The sequence below is a fragment of the Passer domesticus genome, chromosome 8, assembly GCF_036417665.1.
Source record: "Passer domesticus isolate bPasDom1 chromosome 8, bPasDom1.hap1, whole genome shotgun sequence".
In the NCBI taxonomy this organism is placed as follows: domain Eukaryota; kingdom Metazoa; phylum Chordata; class Aves; order Passeriformes; family Passeridae; genus Passer; species Passer domesticus.
In genome coordinates, this window is record NC_087481.1 from 37495076 (window position 1) to 37521944 (window position 26869).

Here is a 26869-nt window from a genome sequence, read left to right on the forward strand (position 1 = left end):
CATAACCACTGACTGAGGTTTTAGTCTTTTAACTGCCAGATGCAGCCTTTTAAACATAAAGAGGGAAATTGAAATGTGTAGTGACCTAATACTTCTTGGAGAATCCGTCAAGGTTCATGTATTATGCAGGACCTGGCAACGATTTAAAATAGTTCTTAAATTATTGGAAATGTTATAAATCATTTCAGCACAATTTGTAGCACAGCGTCACCTTTGCAACACTATTCTGAATGTTGTGTCAACATTTCCATCAGAAACTTTTTTTTTCTTTCCGGGAAATTTACAACTTGGTTAGCGGTAAAAACATAAAAATAATTTCTTGAAACTGAAACTTGGCATGGCCACATCCCAGTTCAGGAAACAAAACACTGGAGAAAACTCGATAATATGCTTGGCCATTTTGGAATTACGAGTGTGTCATGAAGACATAAGTAACAGCACAGAGAAAAATCATAAAAGTCTCTGGTTTAAATAATTCCATTCTTTATTCTCCATTTAACTCTTCTCCTAAAATAAATTTTATAGGATGATATGTCATTGGGTGTTGTGGTCCAGTTTTTAACATATTCAAGAACCTTTTGTTTGCAGAGAGTCCCATGGATCTTGACGTTTACAGGTGTACCTTATATTATGTAAACTGTGAAGTTAAGCACATGAACCTCTTTATCCATGAATCATCGTCCCTCAAACTCGGATCCACTGTCACTGTAAATTATATTATTCTCCAAAATTATAACTTCAAAAGAGCTACATCATGGCAATTTAGTGCAGTTCAGTTTGAGATAGTACATGTTACACAGAGAAACCTAAGTACCTGGAGTGCTTGGGATCTAACTGAGAATGTCTATAAGCATTTTGGTTTGTCATCTAGACAAGAAATATTTTTGGTTTATTGTATGAAAATGCCCTGAAGCCTATATTAAAAATATCTAAGGAAAAGTAATAAGCCCATCAAGGAAGTTAGTGCAAACAATAAAATTTACACTTTAGTATGTATTTTATGGGCAGACTTTGCGGGATTTCTCTCCCATTTCTCTCCTACAAACTGATGAAGTACCACTAATTCCCCCAAGGGGTAACAGGTGTCTAAACACTTATACATCGAATACACCCATTCCACGTGCTAAAATCATGTCCTTAATATTAAAAAAGAGTATCTAAAATCAAAATAACTTTCCCACGTATTCTTGTAGAAAGAACTATTTCACTATTTCACTACCATTTCACTTTGTTCTATTAGTCTCTTTGCTTCTATTATATTTTAAATAATCTTTTTTACAGGACTTTCACCCCACACACACACCCCATGGAAAAATATATATATGATTGTACATCTACATTGTAGAGTATGTAGTAAGCATATGCTTCTCCTCAAAAGTCCTTAGAATTATTCTAAAAATGCACTAACACTGCTATTTTTTGATCACAAGTGAGAGAAAGCAAGAAGCTAAGGACTCTGCATGGTCTCAGTTAAATTCAGTTCTCAAAAATCGAAATCTGAAAATTGCTGTATGGCTGTGGTGTAAGACATGCTGGAGACTACTGCTTAAATAAAGCCCAGACATGTGCAGAACAAATTCACCAGTATAAAAAAGAACACCAAATTAGAGTTTGAACACTTGCTTGAAATCAGTAAGAAAATTCTTGTGCATGAAATTACTGCCATATTAAGAATTTCCCTGTGAGGGCTTTAATCACTGATGCAGTTCCATTAGAACTAGTGGGGCTGTTACATATTTAGAAACAATTATGTAGTTGTCCATGTTGGTATGGTGACAGATCCCTATTTATCTTTGGAGATGCTGGAGGGTAAAATCTTGGCACCCATCGAAGTCTGGCAAAACGTCCCATGACTTCAACCAAGCCAGGATGTTCCTTCTGTTATTACCACACACAACCACATATCTGACTACAGTCACCTGGAAATTTCATCCCCTGGCATATGCTGTTGATAGAAGTGACCCTGGGGAGAAAAGTCATCCTAAGAGTGCAACAAGTTTTGTCCAGCCTGTAGTCATCCTGCATGTCCCTGCCTAGGAGCTGAATGCATAAATTCTTTACCTGCACCACCTCCTCTGCTTAGCTCACCTGCCAGCAGCTGCCCTGCAACTCTAACCTTCAACCTCATATTTCTTCTGGACTAAAACAGCTTTTCTTAATTTTTTTTTTTCATTTGTGATTTTTTTTTACCCCAGCCTTTTATATTTTAATTTAATCTACAAGATTAATCCATGAAACTACGCCTGCTCCTCTGAACACAAGCAGAATGCTTCTTGGTTTATGTATGGGATAGGCATTGCTGCACACAACAGAGCATCACCGCCCAACTTCAGCACTATAGATTACATTAATATATACACACTCATATATTTATATACACACAAAGTGAGTAACCTGTGAGCATGTTTTCTGATCATTTGCTGTCTCATCTAGTACATTTAATCAAATTGAATAATAGTGTAAAATCGTCTCCTGCTGCCATTTTACTGATTCGGGTGCTTTTTAATTCCTGAAACTAGCAGATTATAAGGTAAATGCTATAGCAGTTTCAACTCAGGAGTTGTAATTGGCATAATACTGTAATTTGGAAATAAGTGTTTGTGGTAGATCAGCTGTCATCCCACAGGGATGGAGACAGTGACTGTTTATAATAAATCCCACATGTTCCCTTCTACTCTGGCAAATATACCACACTGCTATATCAAAGTACTTTACAATCCTTAATGAATTAGTTCCTGTAAGAGCTTTGTTAGGTGAGTGAGTGTTATTTTTCTTGTTCTCCAACCAGGGATAGACAAAGTGTAAAGCAAAGTGGTTAGAAGAGGATGCTGGCCTCAGGAAAAATCTGGGCACCTGAGTATTAAGGGCTCTGCTCTGGGCACAAGAGATCCAGTTTCAGAGGTCCTGTGCTAGTCGTGGAGAAACTGCTGGCCTGTTAACACTCATTTCAGACCTTAGCAGGAACATGTCTTTTTGCTGCATTAACTACGCTACATGTTAAAGAAGCCATGGGATGAATAGAATTTGGGAGTGCAAAGGGAAGTGCTGAAAGCAAAGAAGGATAAAAGCAGGTGGCTCTTATACATGACAATGTCTATAAGATGATGTCTTTCATATACACAGTGTCTCACAGTACTTGATGTGGAGGTTCTATGTATGCATGAGAAAGGATTAGTGAGTGATTAATAGATGTTTTAATAAATGGCAATCAATTGTTACGGGTCCAATGGGTCAATAGGGTTTTTTACAACAATAGCTCATCGTCATCTGAAACACCATACCAATGTATTTAACCTCTATATTCTTTACATTGAAACACCTGCTAATCTTGTGTTAAACCTCACAAATGGAATCTTAATATAACGTGTGACTCAAAACAAATTTGCTGGAGAGAAAAGGATTAGCACCTAGGCTCCACAGTAAATTGTTAGTTATAGCTGCACTGAATTTAAGTTTCTCCTTTTGCCATGTAAAAGGCACTGATATGACAGGAAGCATTTTGCTGCTGAGTGCAAGAGTGGTGTTATGGAGGCTAATCCCAAGAGGAGGGCTGGGATACTGCTGGACTCTGTACCAACCAGCATCACTGAACTTGATGCAGCCTTGTGTTTTTATACACATTTAAGGCAATGCTTTGTGAGGACAACTGACAAGATAAAGGATGAAACTGAAAATGAATAAAGATCAGTTTGCTCAGAGGTAGTGAAAACTGCCATAATCAGGGGCTGCTCAGGTCCTTCTTGCTACTGTCCTGCTGTGTTTAGTTAGTCTGGTGAAAGGGGAGGATGCTGATGTTTGCAGGGGCCATTTTAACACCTCAGCTTGTCTTTGTGGGCTTTAAAGTAATTAACTCTACAATCATTACCGGTTGACTTTGTCGACAGGTTTAGGTTTCCCTCCTGCTGTTCCCTTTGGGGATATTGGGTTGTCACTTTATGAGAGGGGGGATTCATTTTAAGGTTCACACCAAATCCCTTTCACAGCTTCCCAACAGCTCATTGTGTTCTCCATACTGCTGGAATATTCTCCTGGTCTCTGTTTTAATGAACATGACTTATATAACATTTTCCAGATTGAACTGGACAAGCAAGGGGGAGGGAGAAGGGGGAAGCTTCTCCAAAAAGACAGGTAGCACACTTGCTAAGCCCTTCAGATGAAAAGAGGGCCATCCTTGGTACTTAGAAGTCAATAAAAGAAACTGCAAAGGCAGTTTTGCTAAATAAAGTTACTTTGACCTGCGAAAGGATTCTGACAGTCCTTAATGTAACTGAAAGAATCCTCACAACTTCCAGCTGTGGTATGGTGTACTATATTATAGTGCAGTTTTAACCAGAGGAAAATTTCCAGATCTGTATTTGTTGCAATTTTTTTTATTGATCAAAGATTGCCAAGAAACATGGAGAGAAAAAGGTAGGAGAAAGCTTGACCATATTCTTGTTAATCCTACTCTCCTCCAGTTTCCCCTACATATTTTTTTAAATCCTATTAATTAGCTGAAGAAATAGTAATGACCAGAGAGGCTGCTACCAGCCACACAATTTGGAGACTTCTGCTGCTACCCAACTCTTGGAGCATGGCAGCACCTGAGTTCTAAGAGATGTGACTGATAGGCACAACGACCACTTTTCAAACTCATTGACAGTGAAAACCCTCACCTACTGCAAGGCTGGTTGGAGTACTTCCCCTTTGAACTTCTGCTCAGCACCTCCTGCACACCAACATTCTCACTAAGGGTGGGAGTTTGGGAAATAATCCATGTGGCAAACCAGCTCTGAAATTGCTAATCCCAATTGTTAAGCCCAGGCTTAGATAAAACTTTGGTCTGCTCTGCAATGTTTGGAAATTGAGCAACATCCATTCTAGTTTTTCTTTTTGCAGCTTGAACTAAGAGGACTTTGACTGGTGTCAAGGACCACACTGCTATCTCCAGCTGGATTTTTAGTGGTGTCTGTATGATGTTTTCTTTACTTTCTTTGTTGGCAGCATTAGTTGTGAGGTTCCTTTGCTAAATAAAGCTCTGGCTGCACAAACAATTTATTTCAGTCACTTCCCATAGCTGCCAGTACTGCAGCAACTCAAGCTCTGTTAGCTAGACTAGAAGGCCTGTCAGAGTCAGGTGGCAATACACCACATCATTTCAAATACCCTTTCAGGAACCTTTAGATCTGCTCAATGCTCCCTTAAAAATTGCCACTGGCTTGCTTGTATTAGGGCTCCCAACCTGACAAACTCTGGTTGTTAAATTATCATCATACACAGAAGGATTTTGTATTAAATATCCTTGGGAAGGAAAATCTGAGTAAAAAGGGGTTTGGAGGGCAGGAGAGACTTGTTTTTCTGTGTCAGGTAATACGAAAATGTGAAGTAGAAGCTAGGAAGAACCAAGGTAATCACATATCAATGTTGGAAACGTGAAGTGTCTTCTTCATATGCATAGAACTACATGAACTCCCTCCTCAGGGGTACACAGGAGAGGTAGCTGATGATTTATCAAGGTGCCAGTTGCATTATCCAGCATAATGAAGGCCTTTGTTTATTTAATTTAATAAAAAAAATTAAAAAAAGAAAGTTCTACTTCTGAGCTGATGGCAGGACCTGGGCAGGCTGTGAGCTTGTTCCTCAGCACTGGCCAGATCCCCTCTGTTATCCTGATATTATTCCCCTTTGTTATTCGATATCCCACAGTGCCAGCTAAGTCAGGAGTTGTCACACTCCTCACTGGTGCAGCAGGATACAAAATAGCTGGGGGTGGGGAGGAAGACTGAAATGGTTAGGAGGTGGAAGGGAAAAGGCCTTTTTTTTTGTGAAAACAGTAGCACCAGCTGCATCCTGCAAGTCGCTAAATTAGCCAGTCAGTTGTTTTTCTTTTAATTTTTGTGTGAATTCAAGAATAGGTTGTGGATGTCTTGGCAACTCATGAATGAGGCTCTTTATGAAAGAATTCACCTTGCAGAGGGGCTGCTGTCAGATGCACAAGCCTCTTTCCATTAATTAAGCTGCAGAACATCCCCTCTTTTTTTTCCTCTATCCCTCTCAACGCCTGGATAATCAGACCCTGTGTCTTTCTGTAACATCCACCACTGCCTCTCTCTCTCCTCACAGTATTTCACCCACTCTGTTAATTCTGGGCTGCCAGATTTTTTTTTATTTTTTTTTAACACAGCTTATTGCTGCTAAGTGAGATATCATGCTGCCTGAGCTAATAACTAAGATGAATATTCTGCTCCACTGCAACTAGTAGCATTCTCTACGCATTATCTTCAGCTGAAGGGTGGCCTAAGAGCAAAGTTGGATATTTTCAAAAGCTCAGCTGGGAGTTAATCAACTCTTATTGTTTTTCGACAGGAGCTGGATGCTTAACTTGCATCCAGTGAGTCATCCCCTGGCTTGTCACCCACACACAAACAGCCCCACAGAGGGTGCACAGAACTTTTCAGACGCGCTGGAAATGACCGGCCATTAAAAGAGTGTGAGCTGAACTGCATCGGGTCAGAGAGTGACTGCAGATGTCATCATGCCTGAAGAGACACTCTGGGAGTGAAGGTGGGTACCTGCCCAGGAACCTCCATCAACTCTCAGCTTTGCTGTGGTCTGAACAAGATGTGTGACTGCAGCTGAGTAATCTGGAAGTTTTTAGTGGGGATGTTTAGATATTCACGTGTGCAATTATGAATTTACACACCTTGCTTCAGGGAATAATCCCAAATCTTATAAGAAATGAGGAGCTGACTATCATACCTTAAGTGTTTGCATGTTTGGGCTTAATTTTGTATGGCTGATTTAAAATCCCCGTCACGAGGAATAGAAAAATATGTGTATGGTATTAATGACAGGCTGTTATAAATGACCCGTTCGTTTTCCTTCACTTCCAAGTAATGCTGAACATTAATTTCCTGCAAATGAAGCAATCTGAAGTAGAGCACACCAAATAATTAATCTTTGGAAACTCTGGACTAAATTAAAATAATTTGAAGTTAAATAAAGAGCTCATCTGTGGCCCCAGTGCTCTTTCTGGGAAGCAAGGGATACATAAAAGAATCAAAAAGAAAGCAAATAGTGAATTACCTAACAGAAAAGGAATCTACAAATATATGTAATAAATTCCCACATTACATCATAAAACTAACTTGCTCACAAATGCTATCATTGCAAATGCCAAGAAGCATTGGAGACCTTTCAATTAATAGTAAAAGTGAATAAGCAAGTGGGAAATTATTTGCATTGGACATATGCATTTTCTATTTTGAGGCTTGCTGGCCTGTTTGGATTTTTTAAAAGATATTATCAAATTATTGATTCTACTAGAGGTCTCCTTATACTGAGAATTGGGTGTGGTAGAATTTGAAATACCATTTAAATGATAAACTAGAAATTCTCTTTATTAATTCAGGCAGCATATTAAAGAATAAGTGCCCACGATAAACTTTATGCTTTTATTAGCAAAAGTTGACTTTTTAATTCAGTGCTGCAATTTGGTTAAAATTAAAACATAAGTAGAGTTGAAGAGTTATGTAAATTGGGACTATTCAGGAATATAAGAAAAATAATTCCATCATTACTAGATCCAGGAAAAATGAATGTCTATATTTCAGAAAGGACAGAAAATAAGCCTACCAGTCCTTTGTTTCTTTAAGAGATTCACTTGTCTTATTTTTTTCAATCTTTCCTTGGCTGTAAATCTACAGCTATCCCAAACTATCAGAGACAAATAGTCTAATGGGAAATAATGTGGGTGAAGAGATGAAATACAATACGGGCAGCAGGATCTTTTGAGTTTTAAAGGCATGGCATTGGATCTAGACGTGCTGAAAACTCCTTGCTACAGTTTTCTTGTTTGTAAAATAGGAAAGATATTAGCCTGGCTCTTGGCAAAGCTCAGAAATGCTCCTGTCTGTATAAATGCTGAGGATTATTAGAGAGAAGATGTTCAGCTTGGGAGTGGGGTTCTGAATATAGTGATGAACCCACTCAATTTCAATTGCTGCATATGAGCTTCTTTCTTCTTATAACAATTAACCTCTTAGAAAAGAATTAACACCGAGTTTACATGTTGACTCTATAGACATTGGATAATTGCTTTTAAAAAAATCATCTATAAGTCCAGGAAATTACATTTCTCCTTTTGCTTCTAAAATTACAAACTTCTGACTTCCCAGCTGGTAATACAAGCAATCAAAATCAGGTCTCTTGAGTGCAGTTGCATGACACACATGAACAACAATCTCATTTCATAAAGAATTAACCCACAGCCAGCTCCGTTAACTGGCTCCAGTTCATGCCACAAAGCCTGCCTGTTCCAAGCACTGTAGTTCCTGCTTTGCACAGGCAGAAATGCACTGGTGAAACAACAGCAAACCTTTTTGGAGTCCTACCCTAACAAACCTCCCCGGCAGAGGGAAAGAGTTTGGAATGAAGCACCAAACTGAAACCCAGAAGCTTTGGCTTCATTTTCTGTCTTTGTTACAGGCTGCCTATCAGTAAGGCAGTCACTTAACCTCCCTGAGTTTCATCTTCTATCATACAGAGACAGAAATGCCTCCTTGGGCTGTCTTTTTGATCTAGAGTATAAAGAAAGTGACATTATCCCTCACCCCCCCATCTCAGCTAAGACGTCTAGGCACTACTGTGATTCTAATCAGTAACAGCATTAACTACTGTTTAAACAGAAGGACCTACTTCAGTTTGAAACTTCCTTTATTTTATCTAGTTAAAAATCTCTTCACAATGTCTCTGATTTTTTTCCTTCCTTTTTGAAAGAAAGTAAGAAGAAAGAAGTGACTTGTTGTGGGGTGAAGACTTAGTTCCATAAGTGCTCCAACCATAGGGTCATAGAGAAGAAGCAGAGAACATAGATCCAAATGAGGAAAGCTTGGTAAACTTAATTTCTTTCATCTGGACCTCTCCTTAAAATGTGTTCTCCAGAGCTTAAATTTAAAGATGATGTGCAAACGAAAGCCCAGAACAAACATGTAACTCATTTGTGTCCTTTTCTCAGTGAGCTACCTTAAAGTGACATGGGTGGAGGCTCCCTCAATACATTCCCAACATTTCATGGAATACACACCTTGCAGCTTTCTGGTATTTTTTCTTGATGCTCAGTCTAAATCTTTCTCTAATGTGTTTCAAGTCATAGCAACCTTAATTATCATCCTAAATCAGTTCTTCTTAGTGTTTACTGCAAATGGTTATCTTGGGTAAGCAATTTGCATAGTCCTCACTAGTTACCAATTAGGCAACCTGTAGCAACTTTCTGTTTTGAAACAGTTTTTAACTTTTAACAGTTTTTAACACCACATTCAGTAGTGCCAAAGACTGCCATTTAGAGGGTTTTATGCCACACTATCCTGTCTAGAGAAAGGTTATTCATACATCCAGAAGACTGGCTTTGCAGGCACATGTACATGTTTGTGCTTGAAACTTCCAGACTGACAACCCTTCAAATCCAGTTGCCTTCTCTTGGGACAGAAACATGAACTTTTATTTCTCTTTGATTTGAGAACTGACACCACTGTGATCTCCATTATGAGTCTAGCAATATTAAAGTGTGTTGCTCTTTACAGGCAGGACTGACTGCTTGAGTTGAATGACTACATGTTGACCTTGGGGGAGCTGCAAGGGTATGTGTTTGCTTGGCTTTTAAATTCATCTTCTCCAGGTGTGAGGGGAAAGAAGCTTTTAAACATTGCAAAATACACATGGATTTCAGAAACAATTGATTTCAGGAGCAACTTATATTTTTCAAGACTGCATTGTGAACTGATGAGGCTTAGAAAAGTTTTCTTTAAGACCAAAAGATGTGACAGTTCACAAAATACCCAGTGAAGAAATAAAATCATTCCCCACCACACCAAGAAGCACCAGAACCCTCTGATAAAACTCTCTTCAGCACAAGTCCAGAAAATTTTCACTCCATACTATGCACATACTTCAAGACAGACAGGTGTCTGCCAGTGCCCAAAGTCTGTCTCCTCTTAGGAAGAATTACAGTGGAGCAGAGCAGTCCTTGCCAGTTCAGCAAACAGGGAGGGGTGTGTGGTGTGCAGCTCAGCTGAGGGGCATCAGAAGGACTCCATAAGAGCTGAGCTGGCAGGTTCCCCAGGCCTCCAGCCTGTGCTTCTGCCCACCCTGGTCCCCTGGTGCACTGCTGGGCAGAGCAGCCCGTCACTGTTCCAGGTACAAGGCTTCTCTGTTACGTGGACAGCCCTATGGCTGTATTTAAGCAGGCAGGATTATTATTTCCTATGGCTAGACAGAGTTAACCCTCCCAAGAGACAAATATGAGCACTCGTGACAGAGACAGACGAGTGACATCCATTCATGGAAAGAAAAACAATCTTATGATCATACAACTGAATTGTTTCTAATTAATTAATGATCTATATTTCATACTGCTGGAGCAGAATCTGAGACACACCAGAAAGAATCCTTCATGTGGCCCATTCTAATAGTGGCAAGGGTGTTGAGACACAGATTACTCCCTTATTAACAACCTTTTCTGAGCTTGTAACTCATCCCTTAGTTTCATTCTCTTGTTGCTGGCCACGAGAGGTTGGTACTATGTCAGGGAGCAGCTCCCTGCACCCCAGGAGCTAAAGGGTATCCCAGGACTGGCAGCAAGGGAGCAGGGAAGGGCAGACCCCGATATTTTACCCAAAATCAAACTCACCAGGCAAGTCTGTGGTGATGAGGCAGGTCCCAGGCCAGGCCTGGCAGGGTCTGTACTGGCTCCAGTGATCCTTGGCAGGGCCAAAGTCAGGGCCAAGCTGCAGAGCTGCTGTGGGCTGGGGCCTGGAAACACAGCTCCCATGGCCAGGCACAGGTGTGGCTGCAGCTGAGCTCCTGCCACACAGCCAGGGCTGAGCCAGGATGGGCTGTGCTGGTGGAGGTGCTCCAGCTGAGACTGCTCAGGGTTGTTAATGCTCTCCCAGAGAGATGCTTTGTGTCTTCAAGTTTTCTTGGTAACTACAAGTCACGAGAAGTGCCATATATTGGCCTGCCAGATAGAGCAGGACTTTAACGTTGCACAAAAAATAATCTGATCCTACAAACCCGTGTATGTGTCATTGAGATCTTATTACAGCCTGGGTAAGAGGATGCTGGGTGTTTGCACTGATGAGGCTATTTCAGTATGATAAGCTGCACTAAGTGGGCTCAGTTGTGCATCAGTGGAGTGTATTTGCATATTGCACTGCCAGGGAAAAGAAAACCTTACATTTCGCAAGAGTTTTCCACGCACAAAAATGCCACTGCAAATATCTGAGTATGTGAATGGTTCCCATGAAGGCAATATTCCATGGAAGGTGCTAGCAAGGGTGAATTAAAGGGTATGTGACATTTCCAGGATTTGGGATGCTCAGAGGAAAACTCATCTATATACTTTCAGGACTTTTTACAATATCCAATGCCTTTTGATTTATAACATTTCACATGGATAAAGACTGGCAAATATTTTTGGCTATAAGAATTCAAATAGTCTTTTGAAAGAACCATTATTAGAACCAGCCTGAACTCCAGCCAAATATTCCTATTATCTTTCAGCCCTTGATATATGCTTTCCTGTAGAAAGGAAGCCTGGAAGAAGTTTTTTTTCTCCCCTACCAGCTGCTGATTTTCAAGTTTGGTGTTTGTTCATTTGGGTTGTGGTTTTATTTTTTGGTGGGTTTTGTAGCTTGTTTATTTTTTTATGTTTCAAATTTTTTTCTATTTTATAGGTTTTTAAATTGACAGAAGAAGGCAAAATGTATCTTATATTTTCAATTCTATGTTGTATTTTGGTTTTAAAATTCTCCTATAAGTCTAATGCAATCTTATTCCTACATAAATATAATTATTTTAAGACAGGACCTTGAAAAGCTGGCACTACATGTAAAAATCTAAGACAACTTTTATATTAAAAACCAAATGACTTCATATCTCTATAAAATTGTAGAGACATGCTCATACATGCATATGCACACATATTTTTGGTGCAATGATATGTGGTTTACATATAGGCTATTAAAATAATGTAAACAAACTAAACAAAGCAGATTACCAGCAAAACGTGCAGTAACAGGTTTAAGATCCCAGTTGTGTTCTCTAAGCAAGTTGAGAAGAGTCACAACACCAGTGATTTCTCTCTGCTCCTACAGCATTTGTGTTCAATGCTTTATCCACAAAGGGATTTGGGGGACGGGGACAGATCCTAAGGCTCCAAGATTGTTTCTCCAGCCAGATTCAGGCTGGGTCTTGTTTGGCTGCAGTGTAAAAGCACCTTTCACCGAGTCTGAATGAGAGACTCTCTGCCTCCCTCCAAACAGCAGCCCTGACGGAGGGACACCACTGTGGGGGAGGCCTTTAGGCACCTGTGGTGCCCTGGAATTTAAGCAGAACCTCTGATATCAACCAATAGCCCAGGTGGAGCACTCATCCCTCCCTTGGCCATCCCAGAATGGGGCAAACAGGAGGAACCCTCCTGTCCACAGCTCAGTGCAGGCTGGCAGGACAGGGCCAGTGCAGAACAAAGTGTTACCTCCAGACATCTCAGGGGCAAGGAATTAATAAACAACCTCACCCACGAGCTGAGAGTGCAACAGCAATGAAAATGAAAGTGATTGTATACTGTGTTAATGCATGGATAATTCTCCTAGCAAACAGAACAGAAGGCACACAAAACATTGCTTTGGTAAATGGTGTAGAAAAGGTCTGTCAGCTATAGGTGTCAGATATATCCTTTGGAGTTTCACTGAGGTATTTTACAGCAAAACAATCAAGACAAATATGCAGATCCCAATTATGGGACAAGAATATTCTTGCATTGTGGTGCTAGGAGTTCTCTGCCAGGTTTTTTTATACTGTGCTGGGACTGTCTGAGAGATCAGGTCCCAAGTAAGACCCCAGTCCAGCTGCCAGGTGTGTTAGTGTAGCCTTGAGGGCACAGGGGTTGCCTGAGTGAAGTGGAATCACTTTCCCCATTTAAACTGGGCACGTACAGAAAGAGCTTGGTGTTTAGTTTGGGGTTTTTTTCTTTTTTGTTTTCCTATTTTTAATTTTTGTTTTTGGCTGTAACAATGTGCTTTCTTTCTTGCTGATTAGCTTCTGTGCTTTAATATTGATGACTCTGCAGTTGGACTCCCCAGGTGGTCATCCATCTCACATCAAGCACAAACACAGGGTGCTCTCCATCCCATATCCACCAGAAGGCTCACCAGCAGGTGCTGAGTAGCCTCATGATTTTGTCAGACCCCATAGGTTTGGAAAAATCATTTGCCAGACCACCAGGCAACAAGCAGCAATTACACCTGGCAAGCCTAAATCCAAAAGGGAAAAATATGGGATTTAAAGCCATCAGGGACCATTCCACACCACAAAGCAACTTTCTGACTCATTCCATGCTTCAGCAAGGGCAAACCTGAGAGCAGGTCCCCTCCTGGCTGCTCGGCTGCCTGGGCTCAGGGCCAGCCTGGAGCTTGCAGGGCTGAGAGCTGCCCCACTCCTTTGCTGTCCTTGGACACAGCCAGAGCTGATGCCACTTCCTACAGGACTTGCTTTTAAGCCAAGCCTCTTCCATCAGGCCCCATCTGAGCTAAAGCTCCTGCTGTGTTGCAGGAGCCTGTCCCTGCCTTTGGACCCATTGCTCTGGACCTAGACCCTGACCTGGAGCTGAATCCAGCCTGGTCTCAGACCTGCCTTCTCACCAGGAACCTGCCTGCTGTTCCCAGGGCTGTGCCTGCTGCTTGCTCCCTGCATGGAGCTGCCCTGCTTGGCCCACTGGGAGCTGTGGGACTGCTGAGAGCCCTGCACTGCTGGCCCTTGGTGTGCTCAGCTTCCAGCTCACCTTTCCTTGCAGACAGCCAGCTCTTGCTGCTACCTGACAGCCTGTTCCTCTCAAAATCCCCACAGCTTTTAAAGACTGATGATCTCAGCAAAAATGTTAACCCATTTATCTTCACAGAAGAGCAGAAATGGTGGATTCAACCAGGAATCAAAGCTACCACTAATGATACTGAACCATGGAAGGAGAAAATGAATAGTCTTACATTGTTTCCACTGTCCCAGGGATAAGAACTCTGGCCTGGACACTTTGGGAACTCTTTTTCTTAGACCTCCAGCCTTTCTATATACAAAGTATAGACGTGTCCTGGAAATAATGCTATCAATTCACAAGCAGAAGAAAATAAATTGTGAGATCAGTGGCACTTAGAACTCTTGGAGTCCAGCAGGTCTTTCAGTTTTGTGCCCTTCCACTCAACATTGGAACTTGTATCACACAGGTGCCATAAAGAGTATCACTGCCCCAGCAAGTGGCATGAGACTAAAAAAAAAAATGTTCAGAAATTGCTCTTTGAACAGTAAGTAAGACAGAGGGGATCTCAGGAAGCTGTGGTCAACCCATCAGAATCTTCTTTTCTTCTTCCCATTCTTTCCTCTCATGCCTTCCTCCCTCTGCCCCTGTTGATTCTGCTGGAGATTCAGCCTTATTCCTGGGCTGAATCTCTAATTGTGCCTAGTGCTACACTCTGCAGCAGCTGCTCAGACCTTTTCCTACCACTGTGTTGTGATGCAGTCATGATTTTGCCAGAAAAGTGGTGTTTGCCTGCCATGAACCCGAAAGAGTTCAACACTGATTAGGAAGGAAGGCTGGCTGGCAGGCAGGCAGCATGACTGACTAAGCCTGGTTTCCTTAGGAACCCAGACTGAAAAAGTGAGAAAGTAAGAGCATGTGTGTTCTGGTAGGCAGTGAATAATCCATTAAAACTCTTAATTAAAAATTTAAACATGTGTCTGCTAATTACATCACCCTTCTCCTGCCCTCAAAAAGCAGCAAATGAGCATGGTTGCACACCTGCCTGTGTGTTTATTTCCTTAGGATGCTGCTCACTTGCTCAGCAACACAAATACCAGCTCAGGTAGCAGCTGCCATTGTAAAAACATTCTGGGGGAAAGTGATGACAAATATTTTCTTTTTGTTAATGAATGGCCAAACTGTTCACAGAAATCCTGCTCACTGTTGTTGCATGTCCTGAATTTGTTGATGTTTTTCACATATCAATCCTGATGCTACGAGTTCCTATCTCAGGCAGGGCTATTTAATGCCAGCAATACACACTTGGCTGAACAGCTACCTGAAGACCTGTAAAAACAGAAAGAGATGGGGTAAATGTCTTAAAAAGCAGGCTGAAAGGATATGGAAATGAACATGGGCATTGCCTGTAATCTCAAAACCTGCAGAGAATGGTCTGCCTAGGCTCTGGACCCTCTGGAGCTTCTCAGTCCTGCAGGAAGAATGTGGTGCTTCCCATTTGAAGCACACATGGGGTGAGGAGCCTTAGCCTGGTAAAGGGACAGCTCACATTAACTGTTATCCATGCAAATGGGCACTCCCAGCAGATGAAAGCTGCTTCCCCTCTGTGAGTTACCCTGCAGTGAATCTCCTCTGGTGTACGTAGCCTCCTCAGCTGCTCTCAGTTGGCTGGGTTGCAGCCACTTGACATCGGGCCACAGCCTCTGATTTGGGAAGGCTGTTTTATTCACTGCCTAGAGGAGTAGGATCATGTTCAACATTGCTGTTGTTATTTATTACAGTCATGAATTTGGCAGGAATTAGCCAGATTCTGGCAGGTAGCGTATGTCTCTGTACATCAGCATAACTGCGCTGCACTATAGTGGGTACACTGGGTGAAAAATCATTTCCCTGGTTTTTGGCTCCTGTCAAAACAGGCAGAGGCCAGAGCAGGAGGGCATGGTGTGTCCACTGGCACACATATGGACACTCTCACCAGATGCTCCCCCAATATGTTCTCCTTGAGACCTGCCTTCATACCATGGTCCTGCTGTGGCACAGACTGCTGAACCTCTGAGGAAAGGGCCAGCTGGGATGTGGGATTGTTTCCTTGGGGGTACTGAGAACCTTACTGGTACTTCTCGAGGCCCTCTTTGACTCAGCCTAAAAAGGACTCAGCAAGAAACTCTGAACTCCTCCACCCCAACACTGTGCATCACTAACAAAGCACTGCCTCAAGACTGAATGACCTTATGAGGTTATCTTTAAAGTGATATTTTAATGTATTCACTGACTGTTTAAAAGCTTCACAGATGATGTCTTGGGATTATGTACCGGAGAAAGCTTTATTATTCTCAGGAGTACAGACAAGGAGACAGCTGCTCCACTGCTGAGTTTCCCATGTTGAGAACACGTTCATCCAAGAAGGATGGAGTCAGGCAACTCAATTTAGGGGCTTCCATAGTGACTGAATGATTTTTCATTGAAGTGAAGCATCTTTTATTGCAGGGTAAAGATATTAACTGGCCCTTCATTTTAAAAAATGGGGGGTTGTTAAAATCTGAGGTATATGCAGAGTTTAGGATGCCATAGGGCAAATCTAGGAGCATATGAAAACCCCAAGCAAGGCCACAATGTTTATTTGCTCCCGTCAGAAATATTGGAGCTGGCAGGATTGGGCTCTTGTCACAAGGGAGGGAGTCCAGAGGTGCAATTCAAAACAAAGGCCTGTGTTTACAGGATGTCAGCACCCAGTCCCAGGGCTGAAATTCCTGAAAGCTCATCTTTGCTCCCTTTGTCTTTCCCCACCTTGACAGGAGTGTGGTGTGAGTATCTGCATGGTTTACTTGGTAGAACCCTGCTGGACAGCCCTGCCCTGCTTTGTGGGGTTCAGGGTAGGGGAGCTGGGGTGAGGGAGCAGGTCAGAGAGGCAGGTGACTGACACAGGCTCATCCACTCTGCTGAATGCCCTCAGGTCACTCTGCTGGCCAATACTCACTCTGCTGGCCAGGCTGAGTTTTCTATATTGCTTTTACCCAGCTGGAAGACCGTAGTGGCAGAGTCCTTGAGGGCAGCCTGAGGCTCTTCACTTGTTTGTCCTCTCCAGCCCAGACTGGACAGCACAGTGTGGTGGGGGAAGCCAAGACACAGGCACAGGGCCTGGGTTTCTGCAGGCCAGCATCACCACCCTGTGTGCTGCAGTGGAGGAGAAGCACCCAAAGCTTACACCAAAGCCTGCTCTGAGAGTGGGAGGATGTGTCCACAGCTGCGCTCTCCAGACAAAGCTCAATTACGTTCCATTTGTGTAAAGAATGAGTGTGTTTAATCCATAAACAGTAACAAGCAAAAAGTCATTTCACTGAGTAGCAAGATCATCCACCACTTGGGAGTACCCAGAACTATTTACAAAATGCTTTCATACTTCAACAAGGAAGAGGCTGCATGTTTCTGACTGTGAAGCAGAAGGCAATCCTATAATAATGGCTCATCTTTACCAATCATTCCAAATTATTCACATGAAATATCCTGCTTTCTCTTTTGGACTGTAATGAAGCTCCTGTTGAACCAATTATTCACTAGCTATTCATGTATTGTCAAAAAGGAAATCACAGAAGCTTTGTCATTAGGAATAAGATTTGATTGGCAAGGCACATGGCTTTGGGGTGGGTTTGCTTATTCCACCTTTTTGCTCTCAAGCCATAGCTTTCAGCTGGCAATTTCCACTGCTATAATCTGATGGAAAGTGATAAAATGCATCAGACTGCAGTACTCAAATGAGAAAACACTCCAGATTAGTAGGAATATAATTATGTTTTTCATGACATTGATTTTTTATTTTCTAACTGATAAAAGTAAACAACTGAGGGGAGGGGGGGGAGTGCCAAAAACCAACATTTAGACTTTAGTGGGATAATTAACTCAGCAATTAAACATATTTTGTATGCAGCATTTGTCCTCCAGAGCACACAGCATATGTGACGTTTGTCCTTCATTCAAATTCTTGCTTCTTGCAATCTTTTTATTTCAGCAGGAGTAGCAGCCGGTGGGAGTCCTGCATGAAGGCCCCTTCCACAGCACTTTCCTTTTAAAGTTGAGTATTCACAGCTAGGATTTGGAAGGAAAGGGGCAGCCAAACAGAATTGTGAAATGAGCAGAATTGAGAGGCAACAGGCATTTGAGTCTGTTTTCTTCTTGCCAGTGATGTTTGAGGGGAAGCAAACCAAGCCCCTTGTGAGCCTTTCTGCCCTGTGTGCCACCCAACAGCTGCACAACTCTGTGATTGGGGCTGCAATGGCAAATGCCCTGTGCTCTGCTCCCACTCAGTATCACGGCATTGGGATGGGCAGGTTATATCCATGGTAAATTAAAGAACAAGAATTAAAGCAAATTAAATCAAAGAGGCCAGTCCCAGGGCTCCCTGCTGATGTAAGAGAGTTGATTTCTCACTACGGTGTGAAATATAGGAAGAGACATAAGAAACAATGGATTGTTAGAAATCTCACTGGCCTTTTTAGCACAGGCCAGTTCTTCTGTCCTCAGTTCATCAAAGAGTGAGTGAGTCTTCAGGGAAGATGATTTTCTCAGATTTTCTCTCCTGTGATACAGAGGAGATGTCCTCCCCACTGGCCCATCTTTATCCCTTTTAGAAAAATGAGGTCATTAGGAAAAAGTTCCTCATCTAGAATAAATAAAGCATACGCCTTATGACTTTGTAGGCAGGATGAAGAGGGCCAAGCAAACACTGTGTCAGGAAGAGGTGAGCAGATCTGTCATGCCCAGGATGACACAGTGCTTCTGTATGTCAACAGAAACTGCAAAGCTGCAGCTGATAGTGTGCAAGTTAATACCCAAGCACACCACAATTATCTTTTTTCTTTGAAACAACAATATGCAAAGCTTTCTTAGGGCAGAACTCTGAGCCTCAGGGAAACCCAAATAACTTTCTATTCCATGACACTCCCATGGCCCAATTTAAGCTGCTGCTGCTGCTGCTGCAGGGTAGAAGGGCTAACTTCTGAGCTCGCATAAATTTCTATAGTAAACACACTATGACAAGTCATTCCAAATTAATTTCTTCCTTTCCCAAGCTGAATTTGCTGGGTTATGTGCTAAAATCTTGTTTCTTGCTTTGTCCTGAAACATTGTGGTGCATAATAAACATCAAGTCTCAAAAGGCTGTTTTACTGCTAATTTCAGGCAATGAAATATATTACGTACATATTCACGTTACATGCAAAACATTCTGTATCTGGAGCACAGCCTTCCCTAAATCCAGAGTGTTCATCTTGTGAAATCTGTCACCATTTACAGAATGCAAAAGTCGCACTGACAAATGCTTTTTACTATCAGACATAAAATGTGTTTGTTATTGTACTGACCTTGGGAGACAAATAGGGAAGCTTTGTCCTTACCCTGCAAGACAGCCACAGCAGCTGGCTATGCTTTAGGACAGGCCAGACTAAAATAGGTCTGTCCGTGTGAGGCTGATAGAAGAACCCTGGAAATTCTGCAAGTTATTTGAGTGCCATTAATAGACCCCAAAATAAATAATATCTCTGAAAATGAATACTAAAGTAAAAAATTTAATTTATAATTCACTGATCCACAGACTAACAACAATCTATTTTTTTGAAAAAAGCTATTGTGATTAGTAACTGCCTCACCTCTTAAAAAACCCCAAACCTACTCTTTTTATAAAGCTAACTGGGGCAGGAGGTGTGTTTGAACTCTGCCTTGTTCTCTGGAGGAACACTATGTAGCCAGAGCAGCACAGCCTTCTAATCACATACATTTGGTAATTATCACCACAGAGGAACAGCCAGCAAATATAGAGGGGATGAGGAAATGTAACTATTCCCAGGGACCCAAAAAATAGGTATGCTCCAAGTAGAGCAATTTTTAAGTACAGTGAAGTCTTACTTGTAGCATGGATAAGAAAAATAATAGGTAGAATGAGAGGTGATTTTCAAGCTGAACTTTTCTTGAAATATTCTCTCATATGCTGTTATTATTCCACAGTAATGCTTCTTTTAGGGCAATATTTTACACCAATGTTACCATCTCCATGGCACCACAGACAGGGAGGCTTTCTAAGCACACAATTTCTCTCACACTCAGTTTAGGAGCTCTTCCATTTTTTAATGCATTTACACTGCACCACTGACTTGAGATATTTGATCCAGAATAATGACAATGCTTTGCTTTTCTTCATTACAGCCCTTACCCAACCTCCTTTACAAATGTCACTCTGGAGTGCCAGGGCCTTGGGAGGCAGAAAGCCCAGCCAAAACTTGCCTGTGAGTACCTGGTAAAGTGAGGACCTGAAGACAGATGCACTCGATCCTTCTCTCACTTGAGAGGCAGCTCAGGTCGACACGACTCTAAACTTCGGAGATGATCTGCCTGCTAAGCTACAGCACATTTATGATTTGCAGGTTTTGAGTTTGACTTGGCTTCATTTTTTAACTTTTGCATTTGGCAGCTGACAGCTATTAACTGTCACACTCCAATAACCAGGGGGTAGTTAGAACAGCATTAAATATTTGCACTGTGCAGCAAGGCTATACTTCATCTCAGCACACATGAATCCCGTGCTCTTTTCACACTGGAAGAAAACCCACCTTATTGCTATTCAAATCTATCCGTCTCTCTTCCCACCCTGCCATTACACATGCAAGGCTCGTCAGTGTCACTGACACAAAAAAACCCTCATGCTTTATGCCAACACCAGTGACACCTGAAAAAAACCCCAGACACAAAAGAATTACTGGTTTTTAAGAATTTTGCTTGTTTGGTCTTCATTTTCAAAAAAAGGTCACTTATTCCATGTCTTCATAAAAGTATTTCTCCTGCCCTGCAAGGTTGTTTTATTTCACAGGAGCAACTTATAGATAATTCTGTATGAAAAGTGAATTTTAGTGACTGAGGTTTGTCCATTTTGTAAGTGCCTAGTAAATTATGGAGCTTTGTTTTGAAGACAATTTTTTCCCCTCCTCATCTAAACTGCCATTTTGAGTCTAATCTTTTAGCAAATATCCTACATAGGCACTCCTTGTGGTCCGCTTTTAAAAAAGCAAAATTTATTTTGGCCTCTGCAGGAAGCATTTAAAGCACATAATGAATAATGTTTGACACAGGAGTCAGTTAGCAGTCATTTTAGATTAATAGCACTGCCCAGAAAAAAAACCTTGCAGGGGATTAGACCAAGGGAAAGATGCTTAGGCAATAACCTCTGAGCCAGCTGGTTGCTGAACTATTCACAATAGACATAACTATCTCTGAAGGTCTTAAGTGTGAGAATTATCTCTGGGAAGAGAACAATGAGTTAGGGAGATATAAAACAATAGTCTCATGCTCTAACACAAGCAGTTAGCACTGCACATGTTCTCTCCTCAGTTAATCTGCAAGACTTTCAGACAGTAGCAGTTGGTGCCCAAATTAAGACTTCCTCTTTCCCTTTGATCTTATGTAAAAACTAATGAATTGTATAATCTCCAACACCTCTGAAATCCCGCTGGTTAAAGGGAAACTCTCCCTACCTTTCCCATGCCTGTCTCAATTCGCTAAATGGGAGCTATATTTAACAGCAGGCCAATCACATGATCACTGAAAAGGAACAGCACAAGGATCTGTAATCCTAATGCTCTGGAGCTGTGATTGCTATAAATCCTTTGCAGAATGATTTCCTTTAAATCCCAAACATGTCATCACACTTTTAATTAACATTTCTTTATGAAAACTGTGGATAAGACCCTTTAAATTAAAGATTGTTCCCAGACTTGTCATCTTAAAACAGTGTGCATTCCTATTGTCATTTTCATGTAGCATATTTTATTTCACTTTCATATAAGTAAAGCTTTTTACTTCCCCTTTCCCCTCCTTCGCCTCTCCTATCTTAACCCTCACACAAGTAGTAAGAGTTAGCACTATTTTTCAAGGGTAAGCAAATAGCCCTACCTTAGTTCACACACAAAACAGAGCATTCAAATATTCACAAAACCAGCAATGAACACAGGCAGAGATGTGGCTGATACTGCCCTACTTGAATTATTCTTACCACTTTCAGTTCTCAAGTTTACCATCTAATTGAGTTTATCATCTTACATATAGAAAGAGATTGAGAGAGGAAAGTGATTTGCCCAAAGTTACACAGTGGCTCACCTGCAGAAACAGAAGCACAGCCTTTATTTCCTGAGTCCCAGCTCATCATTCTGTCCAGCTATTTAGCATCTGGCTTTCAGAATACTGGGCCTGTTTCCTTGCCTGTTAGTCTGAGCAGCATTGCTACACACCTGGTATTAAAACAAGCTTAAAATGCCCAATGCTGGGCTCAGGAGATGCAGTTCTATTTCCAGCAAAAGGAAAGTTTTATACAAGTGAGGGATGCTTTGGCTGTTGGCTAGTGGGAAGTGGATTTCCAATATTTGTTTTCCTGACAGTAACCCAGGTAAAATTCTGTGTTTGAATAATGGCTGAAGTTCAGTGACAGAGACACTTCTGTTATCCCATCTGGGATTTGAGAAGTGGCACACATCACTGGCAGACAGCTCTTTCAATGATGTTTTTCAGAAAGCCCAGTTTTCTAACACACCTCTGTGTGGAATAAGCTGGAAGAAAGAGGTAGACTATTTGTGACAGAGAATATGAAGGGTGACAACATGTTCCATTATATAGATAAACCCCCCCTTCAGCAAGAAGCAGGAAAGGAATACAGATCCTGCAAAAATTCCAGAATGAAATCATCAGGCAATCTGACAGCACAACCTGAAATTATTTAGCATGATTTAGCAATATGTTTCTAAGTATCTATATAACATCCAAAAATATCCATTGACAGATATTGGAGAAATAATGAATGGCTAAATAGAGGAGGTCAGACTCTGATGCCCTTCTATGAATGGGGTAGTAGTTTATTCCACAGCTGCTCCCACTGGCTTCAAATCATACTTTGTAGTTGACACTCAAAGCCAAATGTCAGGAGCCCAAGCTCATTGAACAGATCAGCGGAAAAGCTCAGAACAGAACCTCTGACTTGACTCTCTTACATCCTGAACTGAAAACAGGGAATAGAGGAAGGTGAGAGGGAAGGCGGGAAGGGGAAGGCAGGAAGGCAGGAAGGCAGGAAGGCAGGAAGGCAGGAAGGAAGGAAGGAAGGAAGGAAGGAAGGAAGGAAGGAAGGAAGGAAGGAAGGAAGGAAAGGAGAAAGAGTCTCCACAATGTTATGACTACTTGCCTTTACATATCCTCCTTTTCACAGTATACAAGTGTCTTGTAGTTTCTTTGGTAAAATAAACAATGTTTACATATTTATATTCATCTTAAATCAGCCATAATTATCAGGCCAGGACATTGGTAAAGATGTTTCAAAAAGGAATGGGAAGTGTCATGGACATAAAGCAAGAGGAACAGCAAATTCAACCATCAAACCATTGGGGTTTTCCTTACTGACAGGCAAATTCATGCAGTAAGAGTGGTGTGGCATATGTGACCATATATTAAAAGCAGGGACTGCAACACATCCATCTTCAGCCTGTCAGTTTTTCTTGATTAAAACATATCACATGGATACATCAAGTTAAGAAATTAGAAATTAACTATGAGATGTAAAAAAAAATCACATTCTTCTAATCAATCCATAAAGCCTGAAGACCATGCACATTGCAAACGTTTAGTTTTGTTTGCCATTCTATTTTCACTGCAACATATCAATTTCTCTTCCTCTCACCTATGCTAGAACATGAGAAATGTACAGCCTGAAGCTCTTTTGAGGGTGGCACTATGATGAAACCAGAGCAGTCTTACTTGCACAGAGCTGTACCCGTTGGCAGAGAGACAAGGGCTGTGCATGGAGCTTTCTCAGGTAGCCAGTGTGAGCCAGAGGCCCTGCAGAAGGGAGGACTCACCGCGCCGTGCCCGTGCTCGGTGCCGCAGTTCCATGCACCCGTGAGCAGCTGCAGAAGTCGCTGGTTGATGCACCTGCAGGAATCCCACACCAGGTGATCTCCAAGATGACAGAGCCTGTTGTCCAATGTGTCAGACAGGACGGTGACCAACAAGGGGATTGGAATCTCAGCCTTGATTCCTCCCCAAGCTCTTTGCAATAGATAAACAGCAATAACAGCATTCAATCTCTGTGTGTCCTTTGTTCCATCCTGGGCAGTAAAGTGTGAACCCTGCACTGACTTAACATTCTATGGTGAATATCAGCCTTTAATTTTTCATCTCTTCTGTGGTACAAACACAAATTTGATGTTCCTTCTCTTCCTTACTGCTGAGATCACCCATGAACACCCACCTGGACACTGAAAGTCATGTATAAAACATTGAGATTTAGCAGGCACTGTGGGTTAAGCACCCATGTCTTGTTCCCATTTCAGCAGGATACAAAGAAAAAAGACAGACACATACAACAACAAAACCAGGAGATACTGTATGACAATTTTTTATTTATCAGTATCAAATTACATAGCAAAGTAATGAATGCAGTGTCAGATCACCTTTTTGAATACTGTAAATACAAACAAAATCCACCATATTGCTTAATTATCCAAAGTAAATTAAAAGTTTAAAAATGTGCGTTTCAGAGATTCCATTTGGCATGTCCTGTCAATATATCCTGCATAAATATTTCTGTACCTCATTTTCATTATGTGTACCTTAATGCAGCCTCTAGAAAACACACATGGAGGAGATAGGACCTATCTGTATGTTTATTTTCATCACCAACTCATGCATCTGCCCTGAAATCACTGAAAGTACCTATCTGCTAGCTCACCTGACAGATAAAAGTGACTGTACCTATAGACCTAGAGATGTACTGAGAGATAAAAGTGGCCAGACCCAAAGCTACTGCCATCAGTGCAAGATGGCTGAATGCAAGATATCACAACTGTTGATCAGGTCTTTAAATTACTGACAAAACAGTGATGTACTTTCATGGAAGCTGGACTATCTGATGGCCAGATCTTGTACACACCAATATGTATGGAAATTATTGGGACGTTAACACCACTCTTTACACAGGTCTGACTCTATTAGATAGATAGAACAACTCCCTGTTTATAAGGTTAAGTTATGAATAAAGTCAGGTCTGTTGATTTCACATAAGTTGAATAGGATTTGGCCACAGCTGGATATAAACTAGATAATTCAACAGAAGTATTTTAATGGTGTTAATTAGCAGTGTCATTTAAATGGGACTTGTTGGAAACTGTGTAAATAGAACACTTTTTCCTGATGGATGAGATAATAAGCTTCACTTAGCACTGTTCCCAAAAGTTAAGACTACTGAGACGTGGTAGATGTATGAAATGGAAAACACCATAGAAATATACATTTTGTTTAGAATACAATGAACAGAAGTACAGAAGCGTTGATGCAGGTATTGGAAAGGTAAGGAAAGGGAAGGAGGAAAAATTTAGGCAGCAATCCCATGGCAACACAGAAGTTACTCTTGATCCCTCCAATTCACCACTATCAGTGGAAGTCAGGCTTCTCTGGGAAGGTGCAGCCTGAGCGCTTGATAATGACGCTGGCTGCGTAATGTCCAGCCCGGATGCACTCAGTCACCGGCCGGTCGTAGACGAGCTGGGACAGAAAGCCTATGGGACACAGCGGGAGAGAAAGAGAAGGAAGAAAATGGTCACATTAGTTTTTTGAGTGTATCAGTTTGTTACAGGGCAAAGCACTGAGCTACTGGCCTGTATGTGCCCCTGCAGCCTGGCCAGTTTCAATTGAGAATTGCTCTTGAGTGAACTGCAGGGCTGGAGTGGTGGTGCTGCTATTTCTTCATGAAGTCTCCATTTGGTAGCTTCCAGTAAATTAAAGATTATCAAGACTGATCATTATTAGTGTTCTCAAAATTATTTTAGCAGAATTCCTGCTCTCTTCTTTATAGAGAAAACCCCTGATTTCTCAAAGAATATTTCAAAAACAAAGAAGAAGTTTTCCCTGCTGAAGAGAGTTCCTTCTGTTCTTACTGGCTACAGCTACAGCCCCAACACAACTGTGTGCAAGCTTTTCTCCAAAAAAGAGAAAACACGTAATAGAGAAACATTATATTCAGAGTTACAGGTTCTCACAGTGCAAAGAAGGTGAAAAATTTTTATCTGATGAAGAAAGCTAGATGACATCTCTTGCCTTTTATAATGGACATTTAATCTAAAACTAATCTAAAACTTCAGCAACAGTAGGTACCCCTGAGCATGTGCAGATACACCCCTGAACAGCAAACTTTGCAGAGAGCCAGGTGCCTCTCAGAATCAGGGCACACAACCGTGGCTTCAGCTGCCACAGCCTGCACAGCCTGGAAACTCAGCAATCACTGGGAGCTGAGTGCTTTGAAAACCTGAGCACCTCCTAAATGAACAGAGGTAGGCAGTCCTAAAAAGGCACTTGGAGAAGTTTAGTACAAGCAGCAGCAGAAATTTTATGGATTGAGTCCCTCATTTCTGAAGCATTTTGTCTTGGCTGAAGCTATTGTGATCAAAAGCATGACAGAACTTATGGCAGAGGTGAAATATGTATTTTAAATTTGGAAGAGGCTTTCAAGATGTGAGAAGTAAACTTAGTATCTTATAATTTAAAACTCCACTCTCATTCTAGAGATAATATTTTATTCACTTTTATCCTGTTTTTAATATGTTTCAGATGTATCTCTCTTCCTTGTCCAATCACAGAAGGAAAGTGAGACTTGCCCAAGAAAATCAGAATTCTAGCAAGCTGAAAGATGTTCTTTTTAAAGATTTCATCCACCATTTCAAGTTTCTGTCATGCTCAGGCTTTGTGCCTTGACAGTACAAATGTAGTCTTGAAACCATGTCTCTGCTAAGTACTGTGTAAAACTCATAAGTACCAACTTTTGACATATTACAAATTTTGATTCTAAGCTGATATGTTTTGCTAGCTTGCTTTCATATTCACTTTCTCTGTTCATCTGGTTTACAATTGGGAAAAGGTTCCACATCGTACTGTGATGCTGTCACTTAACCTGTGCTCTGCTTCTAAATATTTCATTTTGTGATATGCTACAGCATAATCTCTGAAGATAATAAAAATATTTCATCCTATGCAATGATGTCTTCTCTTTGGAGATTAAATATCATGTGA

At 41.4% G+C, this 26869-nt stretch overlaps 1 protein-coding gene and 1 long non-coding RNA gene across 4 annotated transcripts in view; one reads left to right on the plus strand and one right to left on the minus strand.

Annotated features, from left to right (window-relative positions):
* The first annotated feature begins 6289 nt into the window (after nt 1–6289).
* On the plus strand, nt 6290–26548 carry LOC135306469 (uncharacterized). The gene is made up of 3 exons (XR_010367286.1): nt 6290–6543; nt 19979–20058; nt 26411–26548. It is a non-coding gene; the product is annotated as an uncharacterized LOC135306469 (long non-coding RNA).
* Nucleotides 24188–26869, minus strand: part of ADK (adenosine kinase) — a 266929-nt gene continuing 264247 nt past the window's right edge. For all 3 annotated transcript variants that reach the window (XM_064430468.1, XM_064430466.1, XM_064430467.1), the window contains exon 11: nt 24188–25362. In XM_064430468.1, the coding sequence (XP_064286538.1) occupies nt 25238–25362 (125 nt within the window). In that variant the 3' untranslated portion in view covers nt 24188–25237. The remainder of the gene's footprint in view (nt 25363–26869) is intronic.